This window comes from Lepidochelys olivacea, assembly GCF_965140295.1.
Source record: "Lepidochelys olivacea isolate rLepOli2 genome assembly, chromosome: 1".
NCBI classification, from domain to species: domain Eukaryota; kingdom Metazoa; phylum Chordata; order Testudines; family Cheloniidae; genus Lepidochelys; species Lepidochelys olivacea.
Genome location: NC_140411.1, coordinates 34459608 through 34487336, shown reverse-complemented (window position 1 = coordinate 34487336; position 27729 = coordinate 34459608). Strand labels below are relative to the sequence as shown.

The following is a 27729-nucleotide window of genomic DNA, read 5'->3' as shown; positions in this document are numbered from 1 at the left end:
GTGGTGATTCATACAGATAAAACTCCATCTGCACTCTCCATAGCTGTTAGCATTTTGACTTAGGGATTCAGTAGTGGGTACAAAAAAAGGGAGAACAGAACATAATTTTACCAAAGCCTGGTAGCCTTGGGTAGTGGTGGAAATGGTGCATGTTCTAATTTCATTGTTTGCAGAATCCCTACTCAGGCATGCAAGCATAGGCATGAATGAAAGAGGAAACAGAGAGATTAGTATCTTACAGGTATCCTGTCTGCAACAGCTTGACATCACATATGAAACCATTGTCAAATGTGGATTGTGTTCACACTCTAGATGGTTCTTAAATCCAGGTTTCCTGTAGAGGTACTAGCTTTATTATTATTTGTATTGTGGTAGCAAGTAAAGTAAAGGCCAAAGTCCTATTGTGCTAGGCACTGTACAAACCTAACAAAAAGACCATTTCTGCTCAAACAGTTTACAATCTAGGTAAGCTTTAAGAGCATGTCTCCACTTACCAGAGGATCGATGCATGACTGGGGGTCGATTTATCTGGTCTAGTGAAGACGCACTAAATCAATTGCTGATCACTCTCCCGTCAACTCTGGTACTCCACCGGAATGAGAAACATAAGGTAAATCGTCAGGAGAGTTTCTCCCATCAACCCAGCACAGTGTAGATGCCGCAAAAGGTTGACCTAATCTACATCAACTCCAGCTATGTTATTCACGTAGCTGGAGTTGCGTAACTTAGGTCAGCTGAGCCTTGTAGTGTAGACCTGCCCTAACACACACACACACACACCCTGTTTGAAACAGATTCGTAGATTTTAAGGACAGAAGGGACCACTGTCATCCTCTGGTCTGACCTCCTGCATAACAGAACTTCCCTGAATTAATTAGTGATTCAACTCCAAATCTTGTCATTTAGTTTTTCGTTAGAATAAGTTTTTTACAGTGTTGAAAAATTTTTCTACTTGCTAGCAGTGAATAGAAGAATCCTGTTTCCTTGAGAGAAAATAGGACTAGTTTTATTTTAAGAGGCAATCACAGTGATAATTATTAAACATGTCATACTGTGGTGCTTAAAATTATGGATGCATCTGGATGTATCACTAGATCTTTACACACTTGTGGTGAGTCGGAATATGCACTAAAAATTAGTATTCAGACTTGATACCTTCTTTATTCACCCTAAATATTTGACTGAAAGTGTCCAATATATCTTTAAATGCAGGTAACCTGTCATGCTTATGAATTGTGATTCATCTTTTAAAAATAAAACAAAATCATATGACATTTAATTGCATTATTAGTTGTTTTCCCTTTTTAAGTAATAAATATGAAATAATGCAATCTAGGTATGTTTATCATTATGCATATCAGAGTACAGCTGGACTTTTAGGGGAAAATGAACAGGCAAAGTAGAAAGATAAAAGGACAGATGTTTTTCTTCTGTTGCTCTCTGATGTTCTTTCATCTTGGATTGGTTGGTAAAATACTACGGGTAAGATTTTTTTTTTTTCCAAAACACAAAAGAAGAGTTGGGTACCCAGCTCAGATTGACTTTCACTAATTCCCTTTTGTGCCTCTGAAAAGCTCACCGTTCACGTCTGGAAATGATTGAAACTAAATAAACTGTAAGAGGCTGGCGTATAAAAATATACCTCTTTTCTGCAAAGAAAAGGCTTACTGTGTCACTGAGCACTATCGTCTTGGTACAATGAGAAAAAACGTTCAGAATGGGACCGAGAGTGCAAACGTGCCAAGGGACTTTATCAAAATCCCTTTGAATAAGAGCACAGATATTTTTGGGGGGTGACTCAAGGTTTGTGTATTGTGGTTCAGTGTGTCTGCTCATGGCCTAGGAACCACATCTGTGTAATCCTATCTATCTATCTATCTATATATATATATATAGGCCATGAGCAGACACACTGAACCACATATATATATTACTACACATTATTCAATTTGGCATGTTTGGAAGTGATGGACTTTTAAAAAATAAAAGCCTATGACTCCTGTTTTGTTTTATCTTTTGGAGTAGGAGAGCAGTTAGCACTGCTGTATGATAGAACTCTATATGTCTGAAGATCTTCCTAGGAGGATGTCTGAAACCTTCCTGTAACAAGGAGCCAGTTAGGAGACACTGCTCCAGTTCAGCCCCAGAATTCAGTAAAGAACATGTCGTTCATTTGAAAAGAAGCTACATGGCTCCTTCAAAGAAAGACAATCTGCATTGCCAGCCAGCATCGTCTTTGCTCTCCCCGTGGTTGGGGTTCAAGAGTACAGCCTGCACATCGTATAGGAGACATAGCCAGAGTGGAGTTGTTGGGGTGGCACGTGTTGGGGAGAGGTTTATTTGTGGGTATTGAAGAAAAATCAGCATCTGTGGGGTGATCCAAAGCCCATTGGAATCAGTGGGAGTTCTTCTGTTGATTCAGTGAGCTTTGGATCAGGACATTAGGACACACCAACAGCTCCAATTTCTGTTAATGGGACTTGCACAAAGACATCAAGTGTAAATTATAAACCAGTGTTTCACCATGTATTAATTATGTGGCAGAAGGAGCTGCAGCTAGGCACTCTGCCATCTGCAAGTCAAAACAAGATGTAAGCAGTAGGTAACTGAGGTTTTGTAATGCATTTTAATGCCAAAAAACCTTGATTTTTACGTCTAAGCATACTTGGATTTATTGGTATTTTTTTCTTCCTTTTAGATAAAAATGTCACTCTCACAACTATTTCAGGTGAGTTAAATTTCTAAATTGTGTGATAACCCTTTTTAATTACGCTTTAAGCTTTTAATGGTGCAGTCAAGTTCTTAATCATTACTAATTTTGCTGTTAAAAAAAATCCTACAGTTGATCTGGTTGGAGTTCATATATTATGCCCTTTAAATTACGTATAAATAGTGCTATGATTTTCTATTTTTGTTTATATAATATTTGATTGGTTGAACCACTTACTGTTTTGGATTAATCTGTGAAATACAGTTTATTGCATATGACCCTGATTCCATGACAGGATTCATTATCTTAGAGGTGAAAGAGCATATGGTATTGCTAGAATGGCTGCAAGTTGAGCACGCTATTGTCTAGATTGGTCTCTAGCTTCTATACGTACCTCCTTCAGTTGCTCATGATTTTCTCAAACAAATTTCTTGTGTGTGAGTGGGGGAACACTGAATAGAAACAGCTGAGTTATTTTTGAGTTTTTAATGGGGAAAAAACCTTACGTGCTTCTCCCTATATGTTCTGATGAAACATTTTGTACAGTGATTACTCAAACGACTGGAGCTACAAAGTTCAGGGTTGCTCTCTTTTGTATCTTTGGAGCTCACTGAAACCAAGGAATAAGCCAAGTTTCAAGAAAGCAGTTGAATAATTTTAAAAATTAACATTAGAGATTTCTTGCATTTTATAATTTAGCTGCATGTGCTCGAATTTGCTTTGTGTTAATCTGCATATAGAATTCTAGTTTATATACTATAGAGTATTATTTAACAGATATGTAAAGAGAGACCATATTTTAAGGAGTATGGGCATATGCATAAGAGAACAGAGTTACAGTTAGGTTTCAACTTTACCATTTCATGAAATTTGGTGTTTGATTTATCAACCTGAGCATTGTAGCGGTGACCCAAGATGGTTGTATGGAATATATGTTAATTTTGTCTTTTTCATGACTGAATAACTGCCATAATTAATATATCCATTTCTGTTTCCTCTGTGGTGAAAAGTACAGTGAACATCGTATAGAAAAGTACAGTGAACATTAGTATAAGAAATCCATCCTTTATATTGTTGTATTTTTTATTCCAAATGACTTCAGAACACTTTTAAAACACAAGAATCACTTCACCCACCACTGAAATTCAGACACCTATGGGGTGAGACATCACCGTTATCTATTGTTGCATAGGAACACTAGGTCATGAGCTGAAGAATATTGTAGCCAGTTATACCTTTTCGGGGAATTTAGGCAAAATTTAGGTAGCTGCATTGAAGACTATTGCCCCATGTCGCTCCTCAGTGACCACAGTTGGACACATCTCATTTACAAGGCAGCATCTTCAGAAGCACTGCGTCCCCATCACTGGGTTAGGGCATTGGGTCTGTACTGATTCAGAGGGAAGGGTTACCTTGCTTATAGCCATACTGAATTTGTTGCAGGCTATTATGCGTAAGCACTATTGGCTCATGCCTAGGAACTCCAGCTTCAGTGGCATCTGTGCACTCTAGACTGATGATATGAAGGCAGGTGTAGTTGTTATCAGGGGATAATTTGCTCTGCAGACCATCTATTACTGGTAATGATGGGCTCTTGTTTGACTCTGGATTTTGACTCGAGATCTACATTAAATTGAGGCTCTGTGACAGATTGCCTGTATAGCACCAGGCAAGTCAATTTCCAACCAGTGCCTTGGTTTCACATCTGTAAAATTGGGACAGTGCAACTTCTGTACCATACATGTTATGAGAATAAATTCACAGTATCATTCAGATACTATGGCGATGGAAGCCATGTAAGCACCTGGAGGCAGTGTTATGTAGTGGAGAGAGCACTGGACTAGGATTCTGGAGACCTGGGATCTGTTCCTGGCTCTGCCACTGGCCTGCTGGGTGATCTTGAGAAAATCACTTCCCCGTCCCGTGCCTCAGTTTCCCCATCTGAAAAATGGGGATAATGATATTGCCTTCATTTGTAAAGTGCTTTGGGATTTGATGATGAAAAGTGCTATATAAGAGCTGGGTAAGAACCGAGCTCAACTGTCAGAGCCCAGGGTGTAATGTGGTGAGGAGAAAGGGCATGTCCAGGACATGGGTGACAATCCAGTGAATGCACGTTTGTGTGGTCACCAGTTGTTTTAATCATGCTACCACCCAGTAACTGTGGCTCTGTCAAGTGTGTTTAAGACCTTCTCTTCAAAGACAATGCCAGCAAAGCCAGCTCCAGCAAAGCCAGTTGGTGACCAAAAAGTCTTGAGGGTCCCAAAGGTATCTATCTCTAGCATACACTGGCAACAGTGGTCCTGGCCAGTCCACCTACCAGCAGTATGAGCCTCATCCCAGTTTACTCCACTGTACTGATTATAAGGAACAAAACTCAGCAACCTTTCTGGTAGCTCAGCACTACATTTTGTCAACGCTTGTACCCTCCCCTGCAAGTTCAAGCCCTAAGTGAAATCTTAAATACTACCGATGGTAAGGGCTGTTTTGATATTTACAGATGATTATGCCATTTGGAGGGTTTGCATATCATTTTTAAAATGTGTTCTGTATTTTACTTAATGTGTTTTACACATGCTTCAGAGAGGAGCTGAATTTCCTAATTGCTACAAGGTAAGCACATGAATGGAACAGCGCCAGATATTTAATCTGAATGAATGTTGCCTTTGAACTGCACATGAGGGATATTATGTGCCATCTCGTAATATCAAAGGAGAGTGATAAATAAGATGCATTATGGGGATGGTGTAGTGTTCTCTACCATATATTTTCTAACGTTTTGACAAGTCCAGTTTTAACTTTCTCAAGGAGTAAGGTTTCTACCACTTCCCTTTTAAAGTTTATTTCACAGTCTGGTAGATCTGTACTGCAGCCTCTCGTTTCTTTTTCTTGTTCTCAGCTGCATTTGAAGCAGTGCTACTCAATCTTTGGGAGAACTTCATTCCTAAAATCAAAATGTGGCTTCTCAAGTTTTAAATAAAACTTCTCTGTAAGAACGACATTCTGTAAGAGGCTATATGGTGCTGAACAAGGAATGGAAACTGGGTGCCAGTTCATGTGTGTAACTAAAATGAAACCAGTTTATTTTTCTTCATTAACTTTATTGTTAGTCAATTCAAGAAAATATTAGTATTACTGTAAAATTGAATAATCTAAAATATTAATCCAGATAAGTATAAATATTTCATTTTATCTGGATGAACCTTAGATGCTATATGGTTATATAAATAATGCAAAAGTAGCCAGCTATGAATAGAACTTTGCATATAGTAATTTGGGAAGAAAAGTGGAAAACTCTTTTGACCAATATTATCTGTTTGGGAAAATGTTAGTTATATAATGTTTTAGTGTTTTACATTAGTGCTTTATTTTAGGAATGACCTTTTCTCAAGATTTTACTGCTCTTCTACTTCAGTATTCAGGATTTCATTATATCAGATATAGCATATTACTCTCCTCTATTTTTATATGTTTCCCTATGGTATTTTTATTCTGAACACGTCACTGTCACTTTCTTAAGAGTGAGAGTGTTTGTTTGGTAAAAGTGAAATTAAAGTTAGAGAGATCACGTGTCAGTCAGAACTTGTGAAACAGTGTTCTATTCTTTGTTTGAAGTTCCACAAGACCATCCGTTTCTGAGGAGACAGTATAAATAGCTGTTCTTTATGCAGTATTACTTTTCACCATAACAGGGAAGACCATAAGGAATCCTGGGTCTAATATATGTCCAATAGCTATTCTTTTGTGCTGTAGTTTCGGAAGTGATACAAAAAACAAGTCTTGTGGATAGGGGGAAGAGGCAGATATGGTATCTCTTGACTTTAGTAAGACTTTTGATACTGTCTCACATGACCTTCTCATAAACAAACCAGGAAGATGCAACCTAGATGGAGCTACTATAAGGTGGGTGCATAACTGGTTGGAAAACCATTCCCAGAGAGTAGTTATCAGTCGTTCACAGGCAAGCTGGAAGGGCATATGAAATGGGGTTCTGCGGGGATCAGTTCTGGGTTTGATTCGGTTCACTATCTTCATGAATGTTTTAGATAATGGCATACACTATCTATAAACTATAGATAACTATAAACTATGAATGTTTTAGCATAATGGCAAGAGAGTACACTTATAAAGTTTGCAGATGATACCAAGCTGGGAGGGATTGCAAGTGCTTTGGAGGATAGGATCAACATTCAAAATGATCTGGACAAACTGGAGAAGTGGTCTGAAGTAAATAGGATGAAATTCAATAAGGACAAATGCAAAGTACTCCGCTTAGGAAGGGACAATCAGTTGCACACATACAAAATGGGAAATGACTGCCTAGGAAGGAGTACTGCGGAAAGGGATCTGGGGGTCATTGTGGCTCACAAGCTAAATATTAGTCAACAGTGTATCACTTTTGCAAAAAAGCAAAGATCATTCTGGGATGTATTAGCAGGAGTGTTGTAAGCAAGACACAAGAAGTAATTATTCTGCTCTACTCTGTGCTGATTAGGCCTCAACTGGAGTACTGTGTCCAGTTCTGGGTACCACATTTTGGGAAAGATGTAGACAAATTGGAGAGAGTCCAGAGAAGAGCAACAAAAATGATTAAAGGTCTCGAAAACATGATGTATGAGGGAAGATGATAACAGTTATCAAGTAAATAAAAAGTTGTTGCAAGGAGGAGGGAGAAAATTGTTCTCTTTAACCTCTGAGGAGAGGACAAAAAGCAATCGTCTTAAATTACAGCCAGGGCGGTTTAGGTTGGACATTAGGAAAAAGTTTCTGACTGTCAGGATAGTTAAGCACTGGAATAAATTGCCTAGGGAGGTTGTGGAATCTCCATCATTGAAGATTTTAAAGAGTAGATCAGAAAAAAACCTGTCAGGGATGATCTAGATCAGTGGTTCTCAACCCGTGGCCCACTTACGGCCCAGTCAGCACACAACTGCAGTCAATGTGATGTCATCAGAGCTGAAAAGAGGTAGGGCATGAGGGGCACCTGCCCCATGTGCAGAGCTAGCGGAGAGGGTGTAAAAATGGGGTGATGCAGTATCAGGCCCAGTGGCATCAGCCCCCCCATCCTGGCAGGATTGGGCACAGCAGCATTAGCAGGAGGCCAGGGTATTCAGCTCCCCCACACGCTGCAGGATCACGGGTTCAGTGACACCGGCTGGAGTAGGCTCCCCAGCCCTAGGACAGCAGCAGTTGGCAGGCTCCATGGCTGAGCTACCTGCTGCCGAGGTAGGAGACCAGTGGTCGCGGGGGTGTAGGGAGTAGAGTGCAGGAAGCAGGGAGGAGGATGCAGGGGGCTAGGATCACGGGGGGGGGGGGTGCAGCTGGGTCCTTGGGGCAGACTCTAGGTGTAGGACTGGTGGACTGGCAACAGTCCCTGGATGTGGGGGTTGAGAGCTGAGGGGCAGTCTTTGGGGAGGCTTGGGGGGAGTTCCTGGGAGGGAGACGTGATGCTGGAGGGAGCAGTCCCTATGAGGAAGGGCGTTTTGCCCTGGACAGGGCACCCTGGCTCTGCAGGAAAGGCATGTGTGCCAGCCCAGTGTTGGTAGGGTCTGGATGCTGGGGTTGGGTGATGGGTGAGGGCAGCCCCTGGGTGGAGGGGGGGCTGGGTATATGGAGGAGAGTCCCTGGCTGTAGGGTGCCCGACACCAGCCGGGGTTCCCCATCTTTGCAAACAGGCTCTGCAACCGTGCTCTCTGGGCGCTCAGTGCAGCCCCGCTGCCAGAACCCCACGGAAGTGAGGGTGGTAATATACCATGGAATGCCATCCTTACAAATTAAAATTAATTAATTTTAACAGTTAATGTTTTGACTCATTTTGCTGATTTAAAATGCTCTTGGTCGACATTTGCCAGTGTAGAAATGAAAGCTATATATCAATTTGAATCGTATTGCTCTCATATAGCAAATATTAAACCTTTTTTTTTTTTAATGGTAGCTGTACAGACAGTATATATATTGTGTGGCTGCGGCCCACATAACACAGAGAGCTTCATATGGGACCCACAATGGTAAATAGGTTGAGAACCATTGCTCTAGATAATACTTAGTCCTGCCATGAGTGAGGGGGACTGGACTAGATGACTTCTCAAGGTCCCTTCCAGTCCTATGATTCTAGGATTAATTAAGATTTGTCATGTTGAAAACTCTAAAAGATCTCAGTCCTGCAATCAGTCACGCAGAGCCCTGATTCAGGAAAGCACGTAAGCACCTGCGTAACTTCCGCAGGAAAGCATGTGCTGAAGGGCTTTCCTGATTGGGGTTACTTTCCTAAATTGAGGTCATAATTAGGAGTAGGGTTGGGCACAGAAATCTCTTGATATAAATAGGGTTTGACACACCACTTCAAGAGGAACTTATGAATTTAGGAATAATCACTGAAGCCCGTTGGAGTTTTGCCATAGACTTTAATTGGAACAATGTAAATATACTGGTATTTTATAGCAAAATTGTTTTTCAAGGCCAGATTCCTATCACATTTAGATCAGTGTAAATCCAAATTAATTCTGTTGAATTCAGCAGAGTCACTGAAATACACTTGTGAAATTGATCAGAATTTTTCCTATTTTTTTGGGTTGGGGGGGCCTTACAACCATAATATTCTTATTTACAATATTCTCACCTAATGGACATGAGCAGAATTGAATTCACAAGCGCTTTGGAATTCAGATGTTAAAGGGACACAGATGAAAGTGAACAATTGTTGCTAACAATTTGCAGAAGTCAAACCCACCTCTCTTCCTACTACCTCCAAACCACTGTTATGGCTCTGAGCTCAAGTTAAGAAAAAGAAAAAGCAGGATGAAGAAATGCATCATGTGTAATGAACTCCCAAATGTGGGCTCTAGCTAGGCACAAGACAGAGCAGATTACACAGCAGAGGACCCTGTCACCCACTTCTGGAGGTCAGCACTGGGGACTAGCAGTTTAGGAAGTGCATGTGGGTAGATGGCCTCTGAAACCCAATAACAATGTGCTGGAGCATAGGTGCCTGCGGGAGCAGAACAATACCCAAAGCGATTAACATGATCCCTCCTTTCTGAAGGGATAATCTGCCATTTTGTAAGGGAGCAAAAATAGCTATTTTTTGACATAGGGAATCTTTCAAAATAGTGTTAATCAAAAGCTGCAATTTCATTCACAATTAGCATAATCTTTTTAAATATAATTTTCCATGTGATATCATTATTGTACACTGTTTATAGGTTCTACCAAAACAATCACCACCCAGACAACCACCACCCAGACAACTACATCAACCACCGTCTCAAAACCCACAACAACCATACAATCAACAGCCAGTGTCACAGTGACCACTTCCAAGACTATGTCTCCTTCCAGCTCCGTAACAGGTATATACTATAGACTGCTGCCTGTTTCCCACAGTGTGCTAACTTGCATTCTTCTGTTATCTACATCGCTCTGCCATCTTGAAAGCTTGCTCTAAGTATCTCCAGTTACTTTAGCATTAGGAAAAGGCCATTTGACCCAATGTGCATTTGAAGTTTTTAAATGGCACAACCTGTTGGTGAATTCATATTCAGGAAATAAACATGCCAGACTTACAGTTAATTGTAGTTTTATCTGATTGGGCATTTTAGACATGTTTTTCCATTGTTTACGAACTGTAGCATTCAAAATTTCCTTAAAAGAATGAAGAATCTACTGAGTTATTGGTGTAAATCTTGAGTAACTCCACAGGAAGATTTACACAGGTATAATTGAGGTCAGATTCTGACCTGTCAACACTTAAATAAGAAGGAAGTTTTGTTAGGATGACTTAAGAACTTAGGACTCTGAGTCAGTTTTGAAAATGTTACCTGGGACTTTGAAATGGGCATCCCACTCCTTGAAGACATTTTGAAAATCCAATCCTCAAGCTAAAGTAAGGACAGTGTACTTAAAGGTTAATGTAAGATTTGACTGTTTTTTTTTTTTGTTTTTTTTTTGTTGAGGTATTAGGGGGTGGAATTATATCTCATATACTGTGTTAGTGGTGACTCAATATTTTGAGTTCAGAGGCACTTGTGTTTTACAAGAACAGTTAACTAATATGATGGCTTGATTGTTCATGCTGGATTAGATCGTTTATACTGACCTACCAGCAGGGTACTTTTTTAGCAGCTGTTTATCAGACCTTCATATGACCAAAATATATCCTTTCTCTACTGCTATGAAAATTGAAATTGAAATCAACAAAAACATTAGTACAAACATAGTAAGTAACAACTATGCATTGGAAAGGTGACACACATTAGATAACATAAGTCTCTCTTATCTCTAGCTTCTAATATTCTTTGTTGATACCAGCTAAGCCAGTCACACTTGTTGAGTTCAATTAGTTGATGACTTACAACCTCCAGATGCTGGAGAAGAATTTCCAAGAATTATCTCTGTGCCAATAACAGGGAAAAGCTGTAACGACAACACCATCTTACCATCTGACAACAGTTATACAGTTACCATTCTGTTAGTGTGCTGGCAGTGAAGCCAAGAAAGACTCTACTTGTTTGCTAAAAAGAAGGGCCATTCTCTCTCCTAAATGAGAGCCATGTTGGGTGAAAGCCTGTTATAGAAGATAGCAGGAACTCCGCAGGAGGCTAAAGAACTCGGTTTCTGTATTTCTGTCATTCCTTCAGTTCTGTTTTATCTAAAGGCAATAATTCAGTTTGGGAGAGGATTTCATCATAAGTGCCAAATCTAAATTTCCAGTTGAACTCAACTAATATTCTAAATAACCTGTTTTCGCCCAATACAGCTCCTGTGCATAACAGTTCCACTTAGGAAGTATAGGCCCTAATGAGCTTATTTAATACCACATACCTGGATGGGTTATTGGTGGCAGGGGTTGAATTTGGGACTGCTAGATCTAAACACATGAGCCTCTACTCCCTGAGCTGAAAGACCTAGCTCTGTTAGCCAAGACTGTGACAGACTCATGAACCCTTATGTGTGGCCAGGCACCAGTAGAGGGGGACAGTGTGCCACACTGAGTGAGTTACACTTCATATGAGTACACGTTGTCAAATGTGAACATAAAGCTGTCAGTGTCAATGTTTCCTAGCAGGCAGCTGCTGACCCAAACCACTTTCACCATTGTCACATTGACACTTATAAGCAGATCAATGTGCTTCAAGTTAGGTGAAGTCTTTTAACATGGGAAGTGCCTGTTAACCTCAGCAAGTGCCATCACACATTTGGTTGACCACATCAGCTTAAATTGCATCTTTTGATTGGGATGTTCGATTGGTTAAACCACTCTGGGATTGGAATCTGCCTGGGCGAAGGTGTGGGGTGGGTTACCCAGGTGCATGATCTCTGGGACAGGAATCTGTCATAGGTGGATGGTGATTGTGCAGGTTTCTGTTGGGACGAATAGCTGTATCTACAGGTGGGAAACCCAGTTTTCCTAACCCACTGAGTTAGGAGTTAAGGCTGAGTCTTGATTCAGGTAGACTAGTAATTTTTAAGGAAAAGTGTATGGTAAGAATATATCATAGCTCAAGAATCTATGGAAATGAATATTCAATTATGATTGATCAGTTTGTGTTTGCTGTTCCAAAATTCCAGCCTTCCTGTAGATCTCTGGAAAGCACCAACCTTGAAGAGAGTTTGTCGTGCTTTCCACTCCATGCCCGGCAAGCTCCGCTGACTGGGGCAGAAAGAGGTGTTGAGGTAGAGGGAGTTGCCTGCCAATTGGACTCTTGCCAGCCCCTGTGCAAGTGTATAAGGGAGCAGAGTGGCTCCTAGTGCCATCCTCCTCACTCACTGTGTGTGCTGAAGCTGGCCAGAATCTGGCACTTAAGAATGCGGCTCTGAGTTCCAGTGGAGTTGGTTGATATTTTACCAGCAGCACAGTATAAAGTCGTCACCTGAGGTCCTCAGATGATGTTATGATTGGGCAGAGGGTATATAAGAACCTAGACAGAGAGAACTGCAGTCACAGTACATTACAGCAAAAGTTACAAGCGTCATAAAAACTTTCTTTTTGTTTTCTTCTTAGCCACGCCAAAATCTGCAGCTGTGCTATCCAGAACCTCCAGATTTGATGTGGGCAGTTTTTTCGGTGGCATTGTGCTGACACTTGGAATGCTAGCCATTCTCTATGTTGGGTGTAAAACATATCACTCGAGAAGAGGTGTTCAGTACAGAACCATGTAAGTTTTTTGGAGGTGTGTTCCCCTGTTAATTTGTTGGTTTCTTGTTGGAAATGAAGAGAAGAAAATGCTCTACTTTCTTGTTCAATGCAGATTTTTTTTAAAAAGGCAGGCCAGTATCTCAGCCGCTTAGAGCCTTCATCAGTTTCACCTCAACTGATCCTCATTTATTCATGGGGCCTATTTTTTATTGGGGATTTTCTTGCTTAGATTTTAAGCTACTTGTTTGTACAGTGTCAAGCACAATCACCATTATGCTAGGCACTGCAATAATACAAATAAATAATCATTCTAATCTGTTCTATAAATTCCTTTCTTACTCCCCTGCCCTTTAGCTAATCTAAATTCATTCATTCTGGTTTTTTGTTGTCCTTATTTATGTCCCTGAAAGTTCTGACGGATTCTAATCTTGTTCCCGTTTCCTTCCCCATTTCCACTATAGGGTTAGGGTTGGGTTTTTTGGGGGTGGAGGGGTTACCCCTAAGATACTCCTTTTGAGAAGTTCCTCAGAAAGATATATTGATCATCTCTTGTTCTCTGCATTCTTCTTTTGTGTAGTGCTATTACGCTGTAATTGTGCTGCCTTTTAGAACCTCCAGCCCTCTTCCAGAATTTTGCATGTTAATATTTACTAGAATTCTTCACTGCTGAATATTTCTTCCATGAACTCTGATGCCTGAAGAATTCTCTCTCTCACCAACACCCTTTTCTCTCCCTCACACCCGCACACTCACCAGTCCTATCATTTCTTCGTCTTATGCGTATAGCTACTCTTCCTCTACTTTCCTCTCTATCCCTCCTGTACTTATTGCAACCTATCTGTGGTGACATTCCCACTAGCTGAATGTTCAATAAATAATCATTTGTCAACACTTTTATTTCTTCTTCCTAGTTTCTCATTCCTTTCCATCTGCGTATAGACGCTTTTGACGGTATTTTTTCTTATTCTTCGTTTTCTGTAGTAGAGTATTTCTACCTTCTGTGTTCTCCTGGATGTATTGGGTGCACATGCCAGATTCTTGGAATTAAATGACTCTCCCTCTTTCCCCCTTACAGTCCCCCATAATTTACAGACTGGCTAACAAGCCAGTTTTGAATCCAGGGTTTGTTACCCCACCTGCTTAAGCAGAGACTGTCTAAATCAGTCACCTGTCCTCACAGAAAGCATTCCAATGATCTATAGCCAACGTTTACACACTTACGCCTAACTTTGGGCACTCGTGTTTGAAAATGTTGAAATGAACCTCAAATCCTCCCCTCTACAATATAGGCACATCCACTGGTTTGTCTCCTATCTTATTCTTGGCTCTCCAAGAGATCACATGTATTGAGTCTGCCTTCAGGTCTCTTCCCAAATCCCTGAAGTCAAATAACTTGGTCTTTTGTTTGTCTTACCTAACACTCCCTTCGCTTGTTCCTATATGGGTTAGAGTTAGTGGAAATGCCCCTATCATTTTCCAGGTTTCTCATCACATGCATTATCAGATCATACAATCATAGGCTTGGAAGGGACCTTGAGAGGTCATCTAGTCCAGTCCCCTGCACACATGGCAGGACTAAGTATTAGGATCCTTCATCCTGGTACCTGTTTCTTTATATGGGTCACATCTTAGAATCATAGAATCTCAGGGTTGGAAGGGACCTCAGAGGTCATCTAGTCCAACCCCCTGCTCAAAGCAGGGCCAATCCCCAATTTTTGCCCCATCCCTAAATGGCCCCCTCAAGGATTGAACTCACAACCCTGGGTTTAGCAGGCCAATGCTCAAACCACTGCTGGGTTCCTTGCTGTAGAGCAGGGGTGGGCAAACTACAGCCCATGGGCTGGATCCGGCCTCTAGGGGCTTTGGATCCGGCCCGCGGGATTGCCACCGCTGTCATATCACGCCACTCCAGAAAGCAGCCACACTATTTCCCTGCAGCCCCTGGGGGTGGGGCTGGGGGAGCACAGAGCTCCGCACACTGCTCTTGCCTGTGGGTACCTCCCCCAAAGCTCCCATTGTCCAGGAACAGGTTACCGCGGCCAGTGGGAGCTTCGCAGGAGGTATCAACGGGTGAGGGAAACATGCAGAGCCCTCTGTGCCCCCCCCCCCAGGGGCCGCGCAGGGACATGGTGCCCGCCACTTCCCGGAGTGGTGTGGCGCAGGGCCAGGGCAGGCAGGGAGCCTGCCCTGGCCCCAGTGCGTGCTGCTGCCACCCCGGAGCCGCTCTAGGTAAGCAGCGCCGGGCCGGAGCCTGAACCCCTCCTGCACCCCGCACCCCAACTCCCTGCCCTGAGCCCCCTGCCACATCCCATACCCCTCCTTCACCCCAACCCCCTGACCTGAGCCCCCTCCTGCACTCCAAATCCCTCCTGCACCCTAACCCCCTTTCCTGAGCCCCCTCATAAACTCCGCAACCCTCCTCTGCCCCAACCCCTTGCCCTGAGCCCCTTCCTGCACACCGCACTCCACCCCCGCACCCCAAGCCCCTGCCGTGGCCCTGAAAGCAATTTCCCCTCCCAGATGTGGCCCTCAGGCCAAAAAGTTTGCCCACCCCTGCTGTAGAGTCACTAATTAGGATCACTTGCCTCTGCTTTCTTTTTTAATCCCATGCAGTACTTGTTTCTTAGTCACTGATCAGGCTACTGCATATTTTTGGTTTATTAGAGCTATGTTACTCCTTCTTGTAGGGGAACAACAGCTATTTTGTCAGGACATATTTGAACTGTATCGGTTCAGAGAATGTCTTTTGCTTTTCTTACTAAGCTGCCTTCTCTCTTTTTTTCATTGTGCACTACTGCCCAAACTGTAATCTCACCCTGGGGAGTTAGACCCTCTTGGTCAGAAGCTGGAACATCTTTACACTGGATTGCCTTACTCCCTATGGTTTCCATTCTTCATGTCAGTTGAAGGTGTTTGTTTTACTTGCAGTGAATTGTTGGAACTTGATAGTGTCAAAAGAAAAGGAGTACTTGTGGCAGCTTAGAGGCTAACCAATTTATTTGAGCATAAGCTTTTGTGAGCTACAGCTCACTTCATCGGATGCGTACTGTGGAAAGTATAGAAGATCTTTTATACACAAAAAGCATGAAAAAATGGGTGTTTACCACTACAAAAGGTTTTCTCCTCCCCCCTCCCCCCCACAAACCCACTCTCCTGTTGGTAATAGCTTATCTAAAGTGATCACTCTCCTTACAATGTGTATGATAATCAAGGTGGGCCATTTCCAGCACAAACCCAGGGTTTAACAAGAACCTCTGGGGGGGGGGTAGGAAAAAACAAGGGGAAATAGGTTACCTTGCATAATGACTTAGCCACTCCCAGTCTCTATTCAAGCCTAAGTTATTTTGTATCCAATTTGCAAATGAATTCCAATTCAACATAAGCTATTACCAGCGGGAGAGTGGGGTGAGGGGAGAGAAAACCTTTTGTAGTGGTAAACACCCATTTTTTCATGCTTTGTGTGTATAAAAAGATCTTCTATACTTTCCACGGTATGCATCCGATGAAGTGAGCTGTAGCTCACGAAAGCTTATGCTCAAATAAATGGGTTAGTCTCTAAGGTGCCACAAGTACTCCTTTTCTTTTTGCGAATACAGACTAACACAGCTGTTACTCTGATAGTGTCAAGGGATTCTGGTACATCTCCCTCTTTTGAATTCTGTTTGCTGGTCACAGGATCCATTGAGTCACGGCTCCACCCCCTCCTTATCAGTGACTCTTCCAACACCCCACTGTTCAGCCAGCCTCCCCAACCATCTCCAAACAAAAAAGCACATGCAAGAATCATCAACTAGCTCTTATTTTCAGCTATTCCTTTCCCAGTATTGCCAATCCTAAGCATTCAAAAATCATGTTTCAGCCCCTTCTTCCCCCCCCCAGCCCCAAGATCATAAGATTAGCTTTAAAATCATGATGTTAAAAAATGGGCATTCTTTTTATGTGCCTTTTGTTTTTTGAGTCTTTTGATTAGTGCATTTTAACCTTTTCTCCACAACAATGAGGACTAGAAACATCTTTGTTTTAAATGAAAGTTGAGATGCCTCATGAACTCACATGACTCCAGGGGGTGGGCTTTGAGAATAACATCATATCTTGTGGAAGTCATCATGAAATTGGGAGTTGGCAACACTGCTTTTCAAAGCACTGTAGCATTAGTTGCCCCTGTCCTTTCACAAGAATCGCTCGACGGAATACTCCTCTCTGATTTTACTCTCCTCTGTTTTTAAAAACGGTCTTGTCTTTATTTTTCTTGTTAGACCTGTGTGGACATTTAGGAAATAATGACCCCATTGTCAAAAAAGCTATTGATAAAAAGCAGGTAAAATGGGGTACTTGATCGATTGGAACATATGATATACCAATTAGTGAGTGAAATGCACCCTGGAAGTTAAGGGCTGGTTAATGAACCTATCAAATGAGTAAAATCTGTTTTGAAAGGGGTGTGAGTAACTGGAGAAGTATTAGACAAGTAGGAGAAAAAAAACAAGTGTTTCTCAGAAGTAGTGTCCTAGTAGTTGCCATTTGGCATCTTTAAGGCCAAATGCTAGGAAAATCTAGAAGAAATTGGAGAAAATATAAAGAACATATATCAAGGGCCTTATTTTCAGCGTAACTGAGCACCAGGAGATCCCTCCTGGACTTCAGTTGGAGTTTTGGATGCTCAGCACTTCCCAAAGTCAAGGCTGAAAAGGATAACACAACTGTAAGCAAGAAGCAGTGCAGGTTTATAGCAACAAACCAGGCTAAATAAACTTAATTGTTTTTTTCTGATAACATTTCAAAATTATTGATTAAAGAGAAGGTAGATGACGATCTGCCACCAAAACTCTCAGTGCCGTCAACCATTATTATACATCAGACAGTTTATTTTGATTACAAGTTCTCCATCATGAGCAAAGCAGCTAATCCAGGTAATTATTACACATCAAGAAATTTGTTATCAGAATGCCCTATATTAAAATCCTGTTATTTATTAATAATTATTTTTATTGCAGTAAGACCTATAGATCTCACCCCAATTGTACTCGGCACAATACAAACGTAACAAAGAGATGATCTCTGCTCTGAAGAGTGTACAATCTATGGGTCAGCGGAGGCATTCTTTTTCTAAAGCCAATGTACTTAAAAAGGGAGTATCAGATAGGTCCCATCCTATATTCTTTGGCTGTGTGCAGCAAGAAAAAATGTTCTCTTTGTGTTCTGATGACATACTTGTTGTTTCTCTTAGTTTGTGTAGCTCCTGGGGTCATGTCTATGGGTAGTAAATAAAACACTAAGTAAAACATTTGATGTGTAATAGCAATTGAAGTCACAGGAGTGTTGGGTGAACAAGACATGCAGAATCCAAGTGTTTTGTTTGTCCAAATAATACACTGTTAGCCATTTGTTCAAAATGTTTACCTGCCCCAAAAAGGGTATCTGCATTTGATTGGTGTTTTCAGAAACCATTATTTAAAAAAATGCAATCCAGTAGATAAATTCATGTAGGATTAACACCAGAAAATCATCTTGTTTGTTTTTAAATAATTTCATTTTTGAGAGTAAAAATGAAGAGAAAGAAATAGGGTGAATAGCTTCAATCACTAATATAGGCGAGGGAAGACAGAATAAAATGTACCCATTGTGAACTTTGGTAGTTAGTTAGCTAGACGAATGAAATATGAAAACACTGCAATGTCTTATATGTTGAGCAAGGCTTAAGGCATGTGGTGAAAGGTAAGTGTTTTAACATCAGGCCTGGTTCTGAGAAGCACTAACAGAAAATCCCATACAGGCATTGTGGGTGCTCAGCACTTTCCAGGATGAGTGCCTTTATTAGCAAATAACCCTTGAGAGCAGTAAAGTGGGTCATGACATTCTGAAACTTTTGATATTGTATTGTAGACCATTGATGCTTTTGCAAATGATTAATTACCGTGTTTCTGTTACAGTGATGAACATGATGCTATCATTTAAAGATACTTCTGAGAAGACAGTGGGGAAATTCCACCCGATCACTGCTTTAAGAACATCTATTTGAAAATGTTTTTTTCCTTTCATAAAGATAGTCCCAATCTCTAATGCATCCATAGATCTGATCCTGCACAGTGTCAAGATCTTCCCAAGCACCCTGAGCTCCCATTTATTGCAATGGGAGCTGGAGGAAGTTAGCACTTTGCAGAAACATGCCCTGTTGTTGATGCAATTTAAAAAAAAAATCTTTAACGTTCATTACCTAATGATGAACTGAAATGCTTTTTAAAATAAATGCATACAAACTTTGAGATACCAAATCATTACCATAACATACCACGTGACATTAAAATTGTGAATACATTGGATTATTGCCTACATACTACATAAATGCGGGTGGTTCTACTTTGGGTACAACAGGCTGAAAAAATACTAGTCGCAGTTAGGGAAAAATGCAATAGGCTTGGCAGGTAAACTACAAGAGGAAGTGACTTTGCTACTATTTTGTATTAAAATGTATTTATTTGTAACTTGAAACTTGGGGTGAACTTCTGTTAATGATTTGGGAACCTCAGACTTTGTTTTTTAACAAAAATATTTCAGTTCAGTGCTGATGCTAGTAAAGGGATATGAGATTATTCCAATTTATCAAATTATGATTCATAATGTCGTAAACTATCCAGAACAGGATGATAGAAAACGTACTTAAAATATAGTCTACCGATGATCAGTGATCTGTGGATATATTACCGGAGACTACTCGTAACTGTTGATAGTGGGGGGACACAATGTAAAGGTTCTGGTGGTATGCAGCGGGGTTCAGAGCAGAGCACATAAATCCTGGCAGAAATCTGAAGGGGCATGTGACCCTGTGTGCTCCTTCCACCACATTACCTCTGGGTCTGCAGAATAAAATATAGTGAGAATCAATCTGTGGGGAACTGGGAGGGGGAGGAGATACAGTCCATGACAGTACTTGTCTCTTATGAAGTGGTCTACAAGTTGAAATGGGCTAGATGATCATTATAATATACAGGTTTTATTTAGAATTAAATTAGTGATTCATATCCAGCAAATCAAAATGGTATGATTGAGATAAAATTGTATTTTTTTAAAAAAAAAGGCTTGTCTCCTACTGTGAATATGAAGATTTCCACTGAAAATTATTCTAGCTTGAATGTAATTTAAAATCCCTGCTTTGTTTTATTTGGAAGCTTTATACAGGGTTTCTAGTAGGATTTAGGAAGAGTTGGGAGTAACTTTCCAAATGCGAGTGGTAAAATATAATATGTAGGATAGCATTTAAAATATATATCTATGCCCTACATTCTTAAAATTGTTTGCAGGACCTGGTGCTGCTGTACTTACACATTATGATCTAGTCCGGGGTGGCCAACCTGTGGCTCTGAAGCCACGTGCGGCTCGTCAGACGTTAACATGCGGCTCCTTGTCTAGGCACCGACTCTGAGGCTGGAGCTACAGGAGCCAACTTTCCAGTGTGCCGGGGGGTGCTCACTGCTCAACCCCTGGTTCTGCCACAGGTACTGCCCCCACTCCACCCCTTCCTGCCGCCTCCCCTCAGCCTACTGTGCCCTCGTTCCTCGCCCCCAGAGCCTCCTGCATACCACGAAACAGCTGATTGGGAGGTGCTGATCGGTGGGGCTGCCGGAGGGTGAGAGGCGCTGGGAACGGGGGTGGGGGAGCCTATGGAGGGCTGCTGACATATTATTGTGGCTCTTTGGCAATGTACATTGATAAATTCTGGCTCCATCTCAGGCTCAGGTTGGTCACCCCTGATCTAGTCCAAAGTCCATTGAAGTCAATGAAAAGACTCCCATTGGGTGATATCAACAGACTTTGAATCAGATCTTTATTTCATAGGGAGTCATAAAGAAGGGGCCTGACACTGATTTCTAATTCTCTTCCCGTTTACACTGGTATAATTGTATTGACCTCAGTGGATGTAATCCTGATTTACACTGATATAAGAAGATTCGTGTGAGGCTCAAAGACTGCAAATTTGGATATTTAGAATATTTCAGCAGCAGTGAGCTAATGTTCAATCCCAATCAGTTTCCCTTTGCAGCTGACCCTGTATGGAAAAGTGCCTCTGATGGAGAGCTGCTTTGGTGGGTACTACTAATGATAATTCACCATCCAAGACACAACCACGTAGGTATTAGACAGCTATTGGAAAGTTTGCCCAGGTGCATTTTTGCATGCAAGGTGGCCATTAGTGTGTGATGCAGCACTTTGGTAGAAACAGGTCTTATACCAGTTACTATTTTGTTTAGAAATGTTTCACTCTTTTAAGTCTTGCACTTTCATAGGATTTTATTTAAAAAAAAAATCTGTCCTAAATACAAAATTCTTTCTGTATATGATAAGATCTAGGCCTGCAAACCTTTCCTGCTGTGGGCAGTCCTTACTCACGCACTCCCTTTGCAATCAGTAGAGTTACTTGTTTGCGTACTCCCAGGAGGAAGGGTTTGCTGGGCTATGCCATTAAAACTTTTTTTTTCTCTTGTTTAAAAAAAAATTGAAGTATTTTAAGTGATTATTAATTTCACTGTTTTGGGGGAAAACCTTGCCTTTTTCTTTTTATATGTGTATATATAAAGACTATAGCTAAACTTTACCAGTTTGCAAATCGTTGTTCTACAGAATTTTTTTTGTAGTTACCCAGAGTTTTACTGTATTAAGTGCTACTCAGTAGAGTTACTGAGATCCTCTGACCTCTGTTGTGCAGATAAATATTAAAATGAAATGTTTGCCTTTATTACCAGAATGTCAGGTCCAGTGTATTTTTGATTTTATTAAACAGTGTTTTAATTCCTTAAAAATCATTCCCCAAAAAAATGTTGGATGAAAATGTCAATTTACAATATACAGGTGTTTAATGATCCGCTTTTTAGATGACAGAACACAAGAGTTTAATTTTTTCCAGAACTTCTGCAGTTTGAAATACATTTTATTTTATTGTTTGGAGTTTGTGTGTAGAAAACAATATTAATGTCTGCAGTTAAGATGTAGCAGTAAATGATGCAAAGGAAAGTTAAATTCCTTTAGGTGTGTGTATACTGTAGGAAGTGAAAATTGAGTCCTACTCACCATTAAGGTTCAGAATTTACATTCTAATGAAAGGGAAATGGATTTCAGCCTTATGGTCAGTTGACTGTTAATAATACTAGTCAGATAATGACAGAACTCTTTGCTGTACCATAATATGTGTAAAGTATGTACATAGACCTCAGTCCTGCAAGTTGTTCCATGTTTGTGGTCACTTGTACCCAGATGCAGGTGAACTTGAATTCATTGGGACGCCATGTAGATGCAGGGGTCTACCCATATGGAGTAACTTGAAGAATTAAGAACAGCTTAAAATGCACAGCTGTTTAACTAACCTGATTGTCTGAACATTGTTAACTCTCTATGCCTATCCTATGGACACGCAGCTGATCTGTGGGAAAAAGGGGATTACATCACAGCCCTGTGCTCAGCCCTCTAGGCTGTGTTGCCTTATTGTAAAGCTGTTTGAACTTATCTACTCTGGAAATGTTATAGCTGTATTGTGGGAACATACAATAGAAAGTTCCCAAGATCTCACAATGCATCCATTCTGGAAATGTTATACAGAGTATGCAGGTAGTCTCTGAGTTGTAAAACTGGTTGCTTTATAATGAAATACAAGATGTTAAAGCCTCAATTCAGCAAAACACTTAAGCACATGCTTAACAACCATTAACATCAGTGGAACTTATGCATATATTTACATGCATTATTGAATCAGTGTCTAAGAAAACTAGAATAAACAGTGGCTCAATCTCTCTGCACAATTATTTTGGCACCTCCCTCCCGCTGGAAGGAGAATAATAAGTTGAAAGATGTTCTTCCATTTGTCATCAAATACTCTTTCCTTTCAGAATCTAAAATAAGTTGCCTTGAAAGTTAAGTGCTGCCTTGCATCCAATGTGTTTTAAAAAGGGGGGGAGAAAGAAAACTAAAGTGCAGGCATCAGATATGAAATTTTAAATGCTTATAGCTATTCAAGTGACTTCCTTCAGTTTTGGCTTGAGCTTTTGATCTTAATGTGATGTACAAAATGAGCCTATGGTCTACCTTCAGACATTATTCAAATTACTTGTATGCAAAATTTCTAATCAAAATGTATATATGGGGAAAAAACAACATTTTGGGTTTTTTCCCACACTGGTAACTTATAAAAGGGCAATCTGTTTTTGCTCAAACTTCCATTTAGTAAAAAAAAGAAAGAAAAGAAAAATTTGGACTGAAACCAAAAGTGCAAAATTGGACCACAAAAGGAATCTGAGAATTATGGGTCTCTGTGGATGTTATAATAATACAAAGAATTTTCAAAGCCAACAACAAAAAACAGGCAGGGCTAGAGTTTGTTATTCCAGGGTTTTTTTAACCCCTGTATGTTTGCCTTATTTTTTCTTTTGTAAAGTGTTTATGCTTCACTTAAACTAAATTCACCTTTTGTCAGACCCAGTGGCCAAATCATAGCCTGAAAATTCTGTTCTCCCTTATATACACAGCATTCCCATTTTCCACACCTCGCAGGAGAACAGAATCTCAACCGAATTATATTATGTAGGTTTCAGAGGACATCTTTCCTCAAAACAAAAGTCTGTCCCTTCTAACTTGAATTATGTGATTTTTAGAAACTGTTTGCAATTTTCATTCTCCAGCTTTATCATAATGAAATCCACCAGGCCAACACTTAAGCTGAAGCTAGCTGCTGTGATTTTTTTCCTCTGACTGCAAGTGTTCTTGTAGGCCTCTATTTAATCTTGCATTTCAGTGCTGTTCCTGCTTTTTGAGGCATGTACTTGCATAGCTGTTTCACCCTGTTGCTCTATTTTTATTTTCTGGAAATGGAAAATTACTGACTTGTAACTTTACTTCTCTGAAGATAGTGTAACAGGATTCTCACTTCTGTGTTTCAGCTTCCTAGGGCAAAATCTGAAGCATATCCCCAAGCTGTTAAGATGAGCCCCTAAACCACTGTAAGAGTGGGGTGCAAGAGCCTAGTTATGTAGCAGTTGCACACCTCCTGCTCAGCTTAACCTCTGACCTTGGAGCTTTCCAGGTGGTTTCTTATTGGGCAGGGGCAGAACTCCCAAAGGAAGTAAGGCAAGCAGCAAAGGCTTGAAGATCTTCTTAAAAAAAAAAAAAAAATGAAAACCAACTAGTATTTTCTCTATAAATATAACACCCCCACCCCCCATCACTAGTGGGGAGGAAGGCAGGTGAGTGAAAAGCCTGTCAGAACAGTTTCAAAGGAAACAGAATTACAGGTCCATAACTTTTCCCTTCTCAAAACATAGTAGCTGAGTGGAGTCACACCCCTGGAGAATAAGTAATTCTAGAGGCTGTCACAGATTCAGAGGGTCTGATCTATGCCCCAGCCTGTCACCAGTCTCTTGGGAGTGACTGCTTTAATGGGCTGGGTCCCAAGGGCCCACGCAGTTCCACTAGGGGCAGCCTTGTGGCATCCAAGACTCTGGGATAGGGCCTTCAGTACCAGCAATCCCTTTCTCTTTCCATGGCTCCCTGCAGAGAATCCAGCCACGCCAGATTCCTGTGGAAGGCTCATACTGTACCCTATTAAGGCACAAAGCTCTCAGTGAGTATTTGCAGAGACAACAGCCAGCCTTTTCAATCAGGTAACAATTTATAGGTCACGTGACTGCGGAAACTGAAAGTCCTTAGGTTAGCAATGAGAGGCCAAGCCAGTGCCATCAGCCGGCCAAGCTGTAATGGATTCCATTTCTGGCCCTCTGTCCTTAGACCAGAGCTTCCAGCCTCTTCTAGAAGCCAACTGTATATCCACTCTTGGCCCCAGCTCAGGCTTTTGTTCTCCAGGCAGTGCTGTTGAGAGTTGATGCATGAGTCACTGGAGTTTGCATTGTCTCTCTGGCTCCCCTGCTGAACTGAGTAGGTGTCAGCCAGTTCTTTAATGACACTATTCATTCCACCCGGGCAGGGCAGGGAGGTGACACTCCTACACCGTCTTTTAGTCTACCCAGAGAGCAAACTTAATTCTGTTTCTCGCCCCCCCCCCCCCCTCGGGCCATTAGTTGGCAATGCTCAGTAGGAGGAGAAATGGAAGCATGCATAGGATTCATAACAATATTACAAAAAATTCCCATGTCATGTCTTCCCTGATCAAGGATGAATTGAGCAGGGTCACTTTAACCAGTGTCCTGGGGATGTCTGAACCCACAATTGTTATCCATAGATGGAGGGGTATGAGCCCCCAAATAATCAGTGGGGACACAGAACTCTGGCCTCAGGGCAGCAGGGGGAGAGTGAGTTCCTCCAGCCACATGGGGAGCTGATAGCTCCTCTGGCCCTGGTGCTGTGGCAGGGGTACAGAACATGCCCCTCCAGAACCAGTCATATTTTTATTCCTTTGCATGCCCCTGCATGGATGCCACAGCATATTTCCCATCTCCTTGGTAGCTGACTGGCGCGGAGTCCCCAGGTGATGCTCTGGAACTGCTCCCCATGAAGCCAGTCAGGACTCTGGGGAAGTCTCCTTTCTGTGAGCAGCCTGTCTTCAAGACACACAGCTCACACAGCTTCCACCTTCCTGGGTCTGAGCTCGGAGCATTCAGCATCCTCTGCCCCTCCGTGCGCTTCCCACAGAGAGTCCAGCCAGGCGGGGTCCTGGGGAAGCCAGAGGGTCCTGCCCCCCAACTCCGCAGTCGGACGTGACTCTCAGCCAGCCAGTAAAACAGAGGTTTATTAGATGACAGGAACATGGTCTAAAACAGAGCTTGTAGGTGCAGAGAATAGGACCACTCAGCTGGGTCCATTTTGGGGGGCAGTGAGCCAGACAACGTCTGCACTTCACTCCCCAGCCAGCCTCAAACTGAAACTCTATCCAGCCCCTCCTCCTCTTGGCTTTGTCCCTTTCCTGGGCCAGGAGGTCACCTGATTCCTTTGTTCTCCAATCCCTTTAGCTCTCACCTGTAGGGGGGAAGGGCCCAGGCCATCAGTTGCCAGGAAACAGGGTGTTGGCCATTCTGTGTGTCCAGACCCCTGCACACACCTGCCCTCTAGGGTTCTGCAACGATCATACACCCTTATCCCACCACCTAGATACTTAAGAACTGCATAGGGGAACTGCGGCACCCCCCACACTATTCAGAGGAAACATTAAGAACAGTCCCAGTTTGTCACAATGACTTACCAGGTACTTTCATGATTCTTACAGCACAGTTTCTAATCAATCAATCTGACTTTTCATAACACAAGATCGAGTAGTTTCACATCCTCTCTTAGGTCTTGTCTGTTAGCTCACACTAACAGGATGCACACGGGGAGTTTCCATGCAGTCTCCTGAGCCCTTTTGTTAACCCAAAATTTGGGGTTTGAAACTGATATGGATTGTAGAATTATCTCCTCCCACTCATCTGCCAGGGAGCAAGGAGATCAGTGAACCCATATTCTGCCATGTGTCAGCCTTCTTGGCTGCAGCCTGGGGTATCCTTACCCTAGGTTGGGGTAGGAAGTGACTAGGGTGACCACCTTTTCAAAATGCAAAAATGGGACACATTCTTCCCCCTCCATGGCCCTGTCCCCCTGCTCCTTGTCCTCTTGAGACCATGCCCCCTGGCCAGAAGCTGGAACCAGACAGTAGTAAAACCAGTCCAAGAACAGCCTCTGGCTCTGCCTGCTGGGGCATGCCATCCAGGGCAGGGGATGGGTCCAGGGCTCCCTACAATGTTCCAGGCTCCCTGGGCAGCTCTTACTACTGCCCGGCTCTGGCTTGGCCAGGGGTGGGGCCTTGTGGGTGGGGGAGAGGAGGAGTGGGGCCTCATGGTAAGGGGATGGGGAGCTAAGACCTACCTCAGCTCCCCACACACACACACCAGGAAGAGGCTGGTGCCACACTGAGCCTTGGGCAGGCTCAGAGCAGTGCTGCAGGAAATCTGGGAAAAAGTATCTTTCAGGATTGTTCCACCCAATTAGGGATGGGTGGTTGCCTAGAAGTGACCCTTTGAGCATTTGGGGGGAATTGGTGTAGGTTTGTCCCCCTGCAAAGTTGTTGTTAACCTAGCCGTATCTCTGGTGTCCTAAGGTCTGGAGTGGCAGGGATGCAGGGTCCTCCCCCTCATTTGCAGCCCCCTCAGGCAAGGTGGCTCTGTTACCAGCCACAGCCTCATGGCTGCTCTATCCTTGTTCATCTACAGATACTACACCTCAGGTGCTTGAGCTCCCTTGGGGGGCCTACTGGGGTCAGCTGTTCCCACACACCCACCGCCATGGGTTTATCAGAATCCCATATCTGGGGTGCCTCCAGTGGTTCTCTTTTTCAGGGCCCATGCTTAGGCCAGTGCCCTTGGTGGTCTCTTCATATCTGGACCTACTGTCCACAAACTGATCTGCCAGGCAGCCGGCAACACATGGATGCTTAGGTGCTCAATCCACAAGATGCATATTAAGTTCAGGGGGTCATATTTCATAGAATTCCTCTAAATCAATCACATCATACAGTGATTCCAGGGTTGTACTTACAGCGATGATCTGTGCCAGCGGATAGTGGGGGAGGGAGGGGCAAGGAGGGGGTGGAGTGAAAGCAGTCGGTTTCAGCAGTGTTACTGAGCATGCTCAGTTTGTGTGAGCAGGTTTCTTGGATTCTGCTGGTCAGAGTGGTACCTCACTCATGGTCCCTGGTCTCAGGCCTACTGCATACAGGGATGCTGGTGCCGCATAGACGGCAGCATGGAACATTATGAGCCAAGGGCTTGTTTGTTCAGCACTCACAGGCGAAATGAGGAAGGGGAGACAGCACATTCAATACAACCACAAAACAACTTGTGGCACAACTTTGTGATAGTCACATCCCAAAACAGTAGCAGAAAAGCCTGGTGGTTTGGTGACTTTCTGGGCCAGATCC

The 27729-nt window shown here is 42.3% G+C and overlaps 1 protein-coding gene across 1 annotated transcript in view; it reads left to right on the top strand.

The window, feature by feature from the left end:
- The window catches only part of TMEM123 (transmembrane protein 123), a 34281-nt gene extending 11659 nt beyond the window's left edge, over window positions 1-22622 (top strand). The window contains exons 3-6 of the mRNA XM_084617877.1: window positions 2699-2728; window positions 9913-10059; window positions 12711-12864; window positions 18776-22622. Of these exons, the coding sequence (XP_084474003.1) occupies window positions 2699-2728; window positions 9913-10059; window positions 12711-12864; window positions 18776-18800 (356 nt within the window). The 3' untranslated portion in view covers window positions 18801-22622. The remainder of the gene's footprint in view (window positions 1-2698; window positions 2729-9912; window positions 10060-12710; window positions 12865-18775) is intronic.
- The last annotated feature ends 5107 nt before the right edge of the window (window positions 22623-27729 follow it).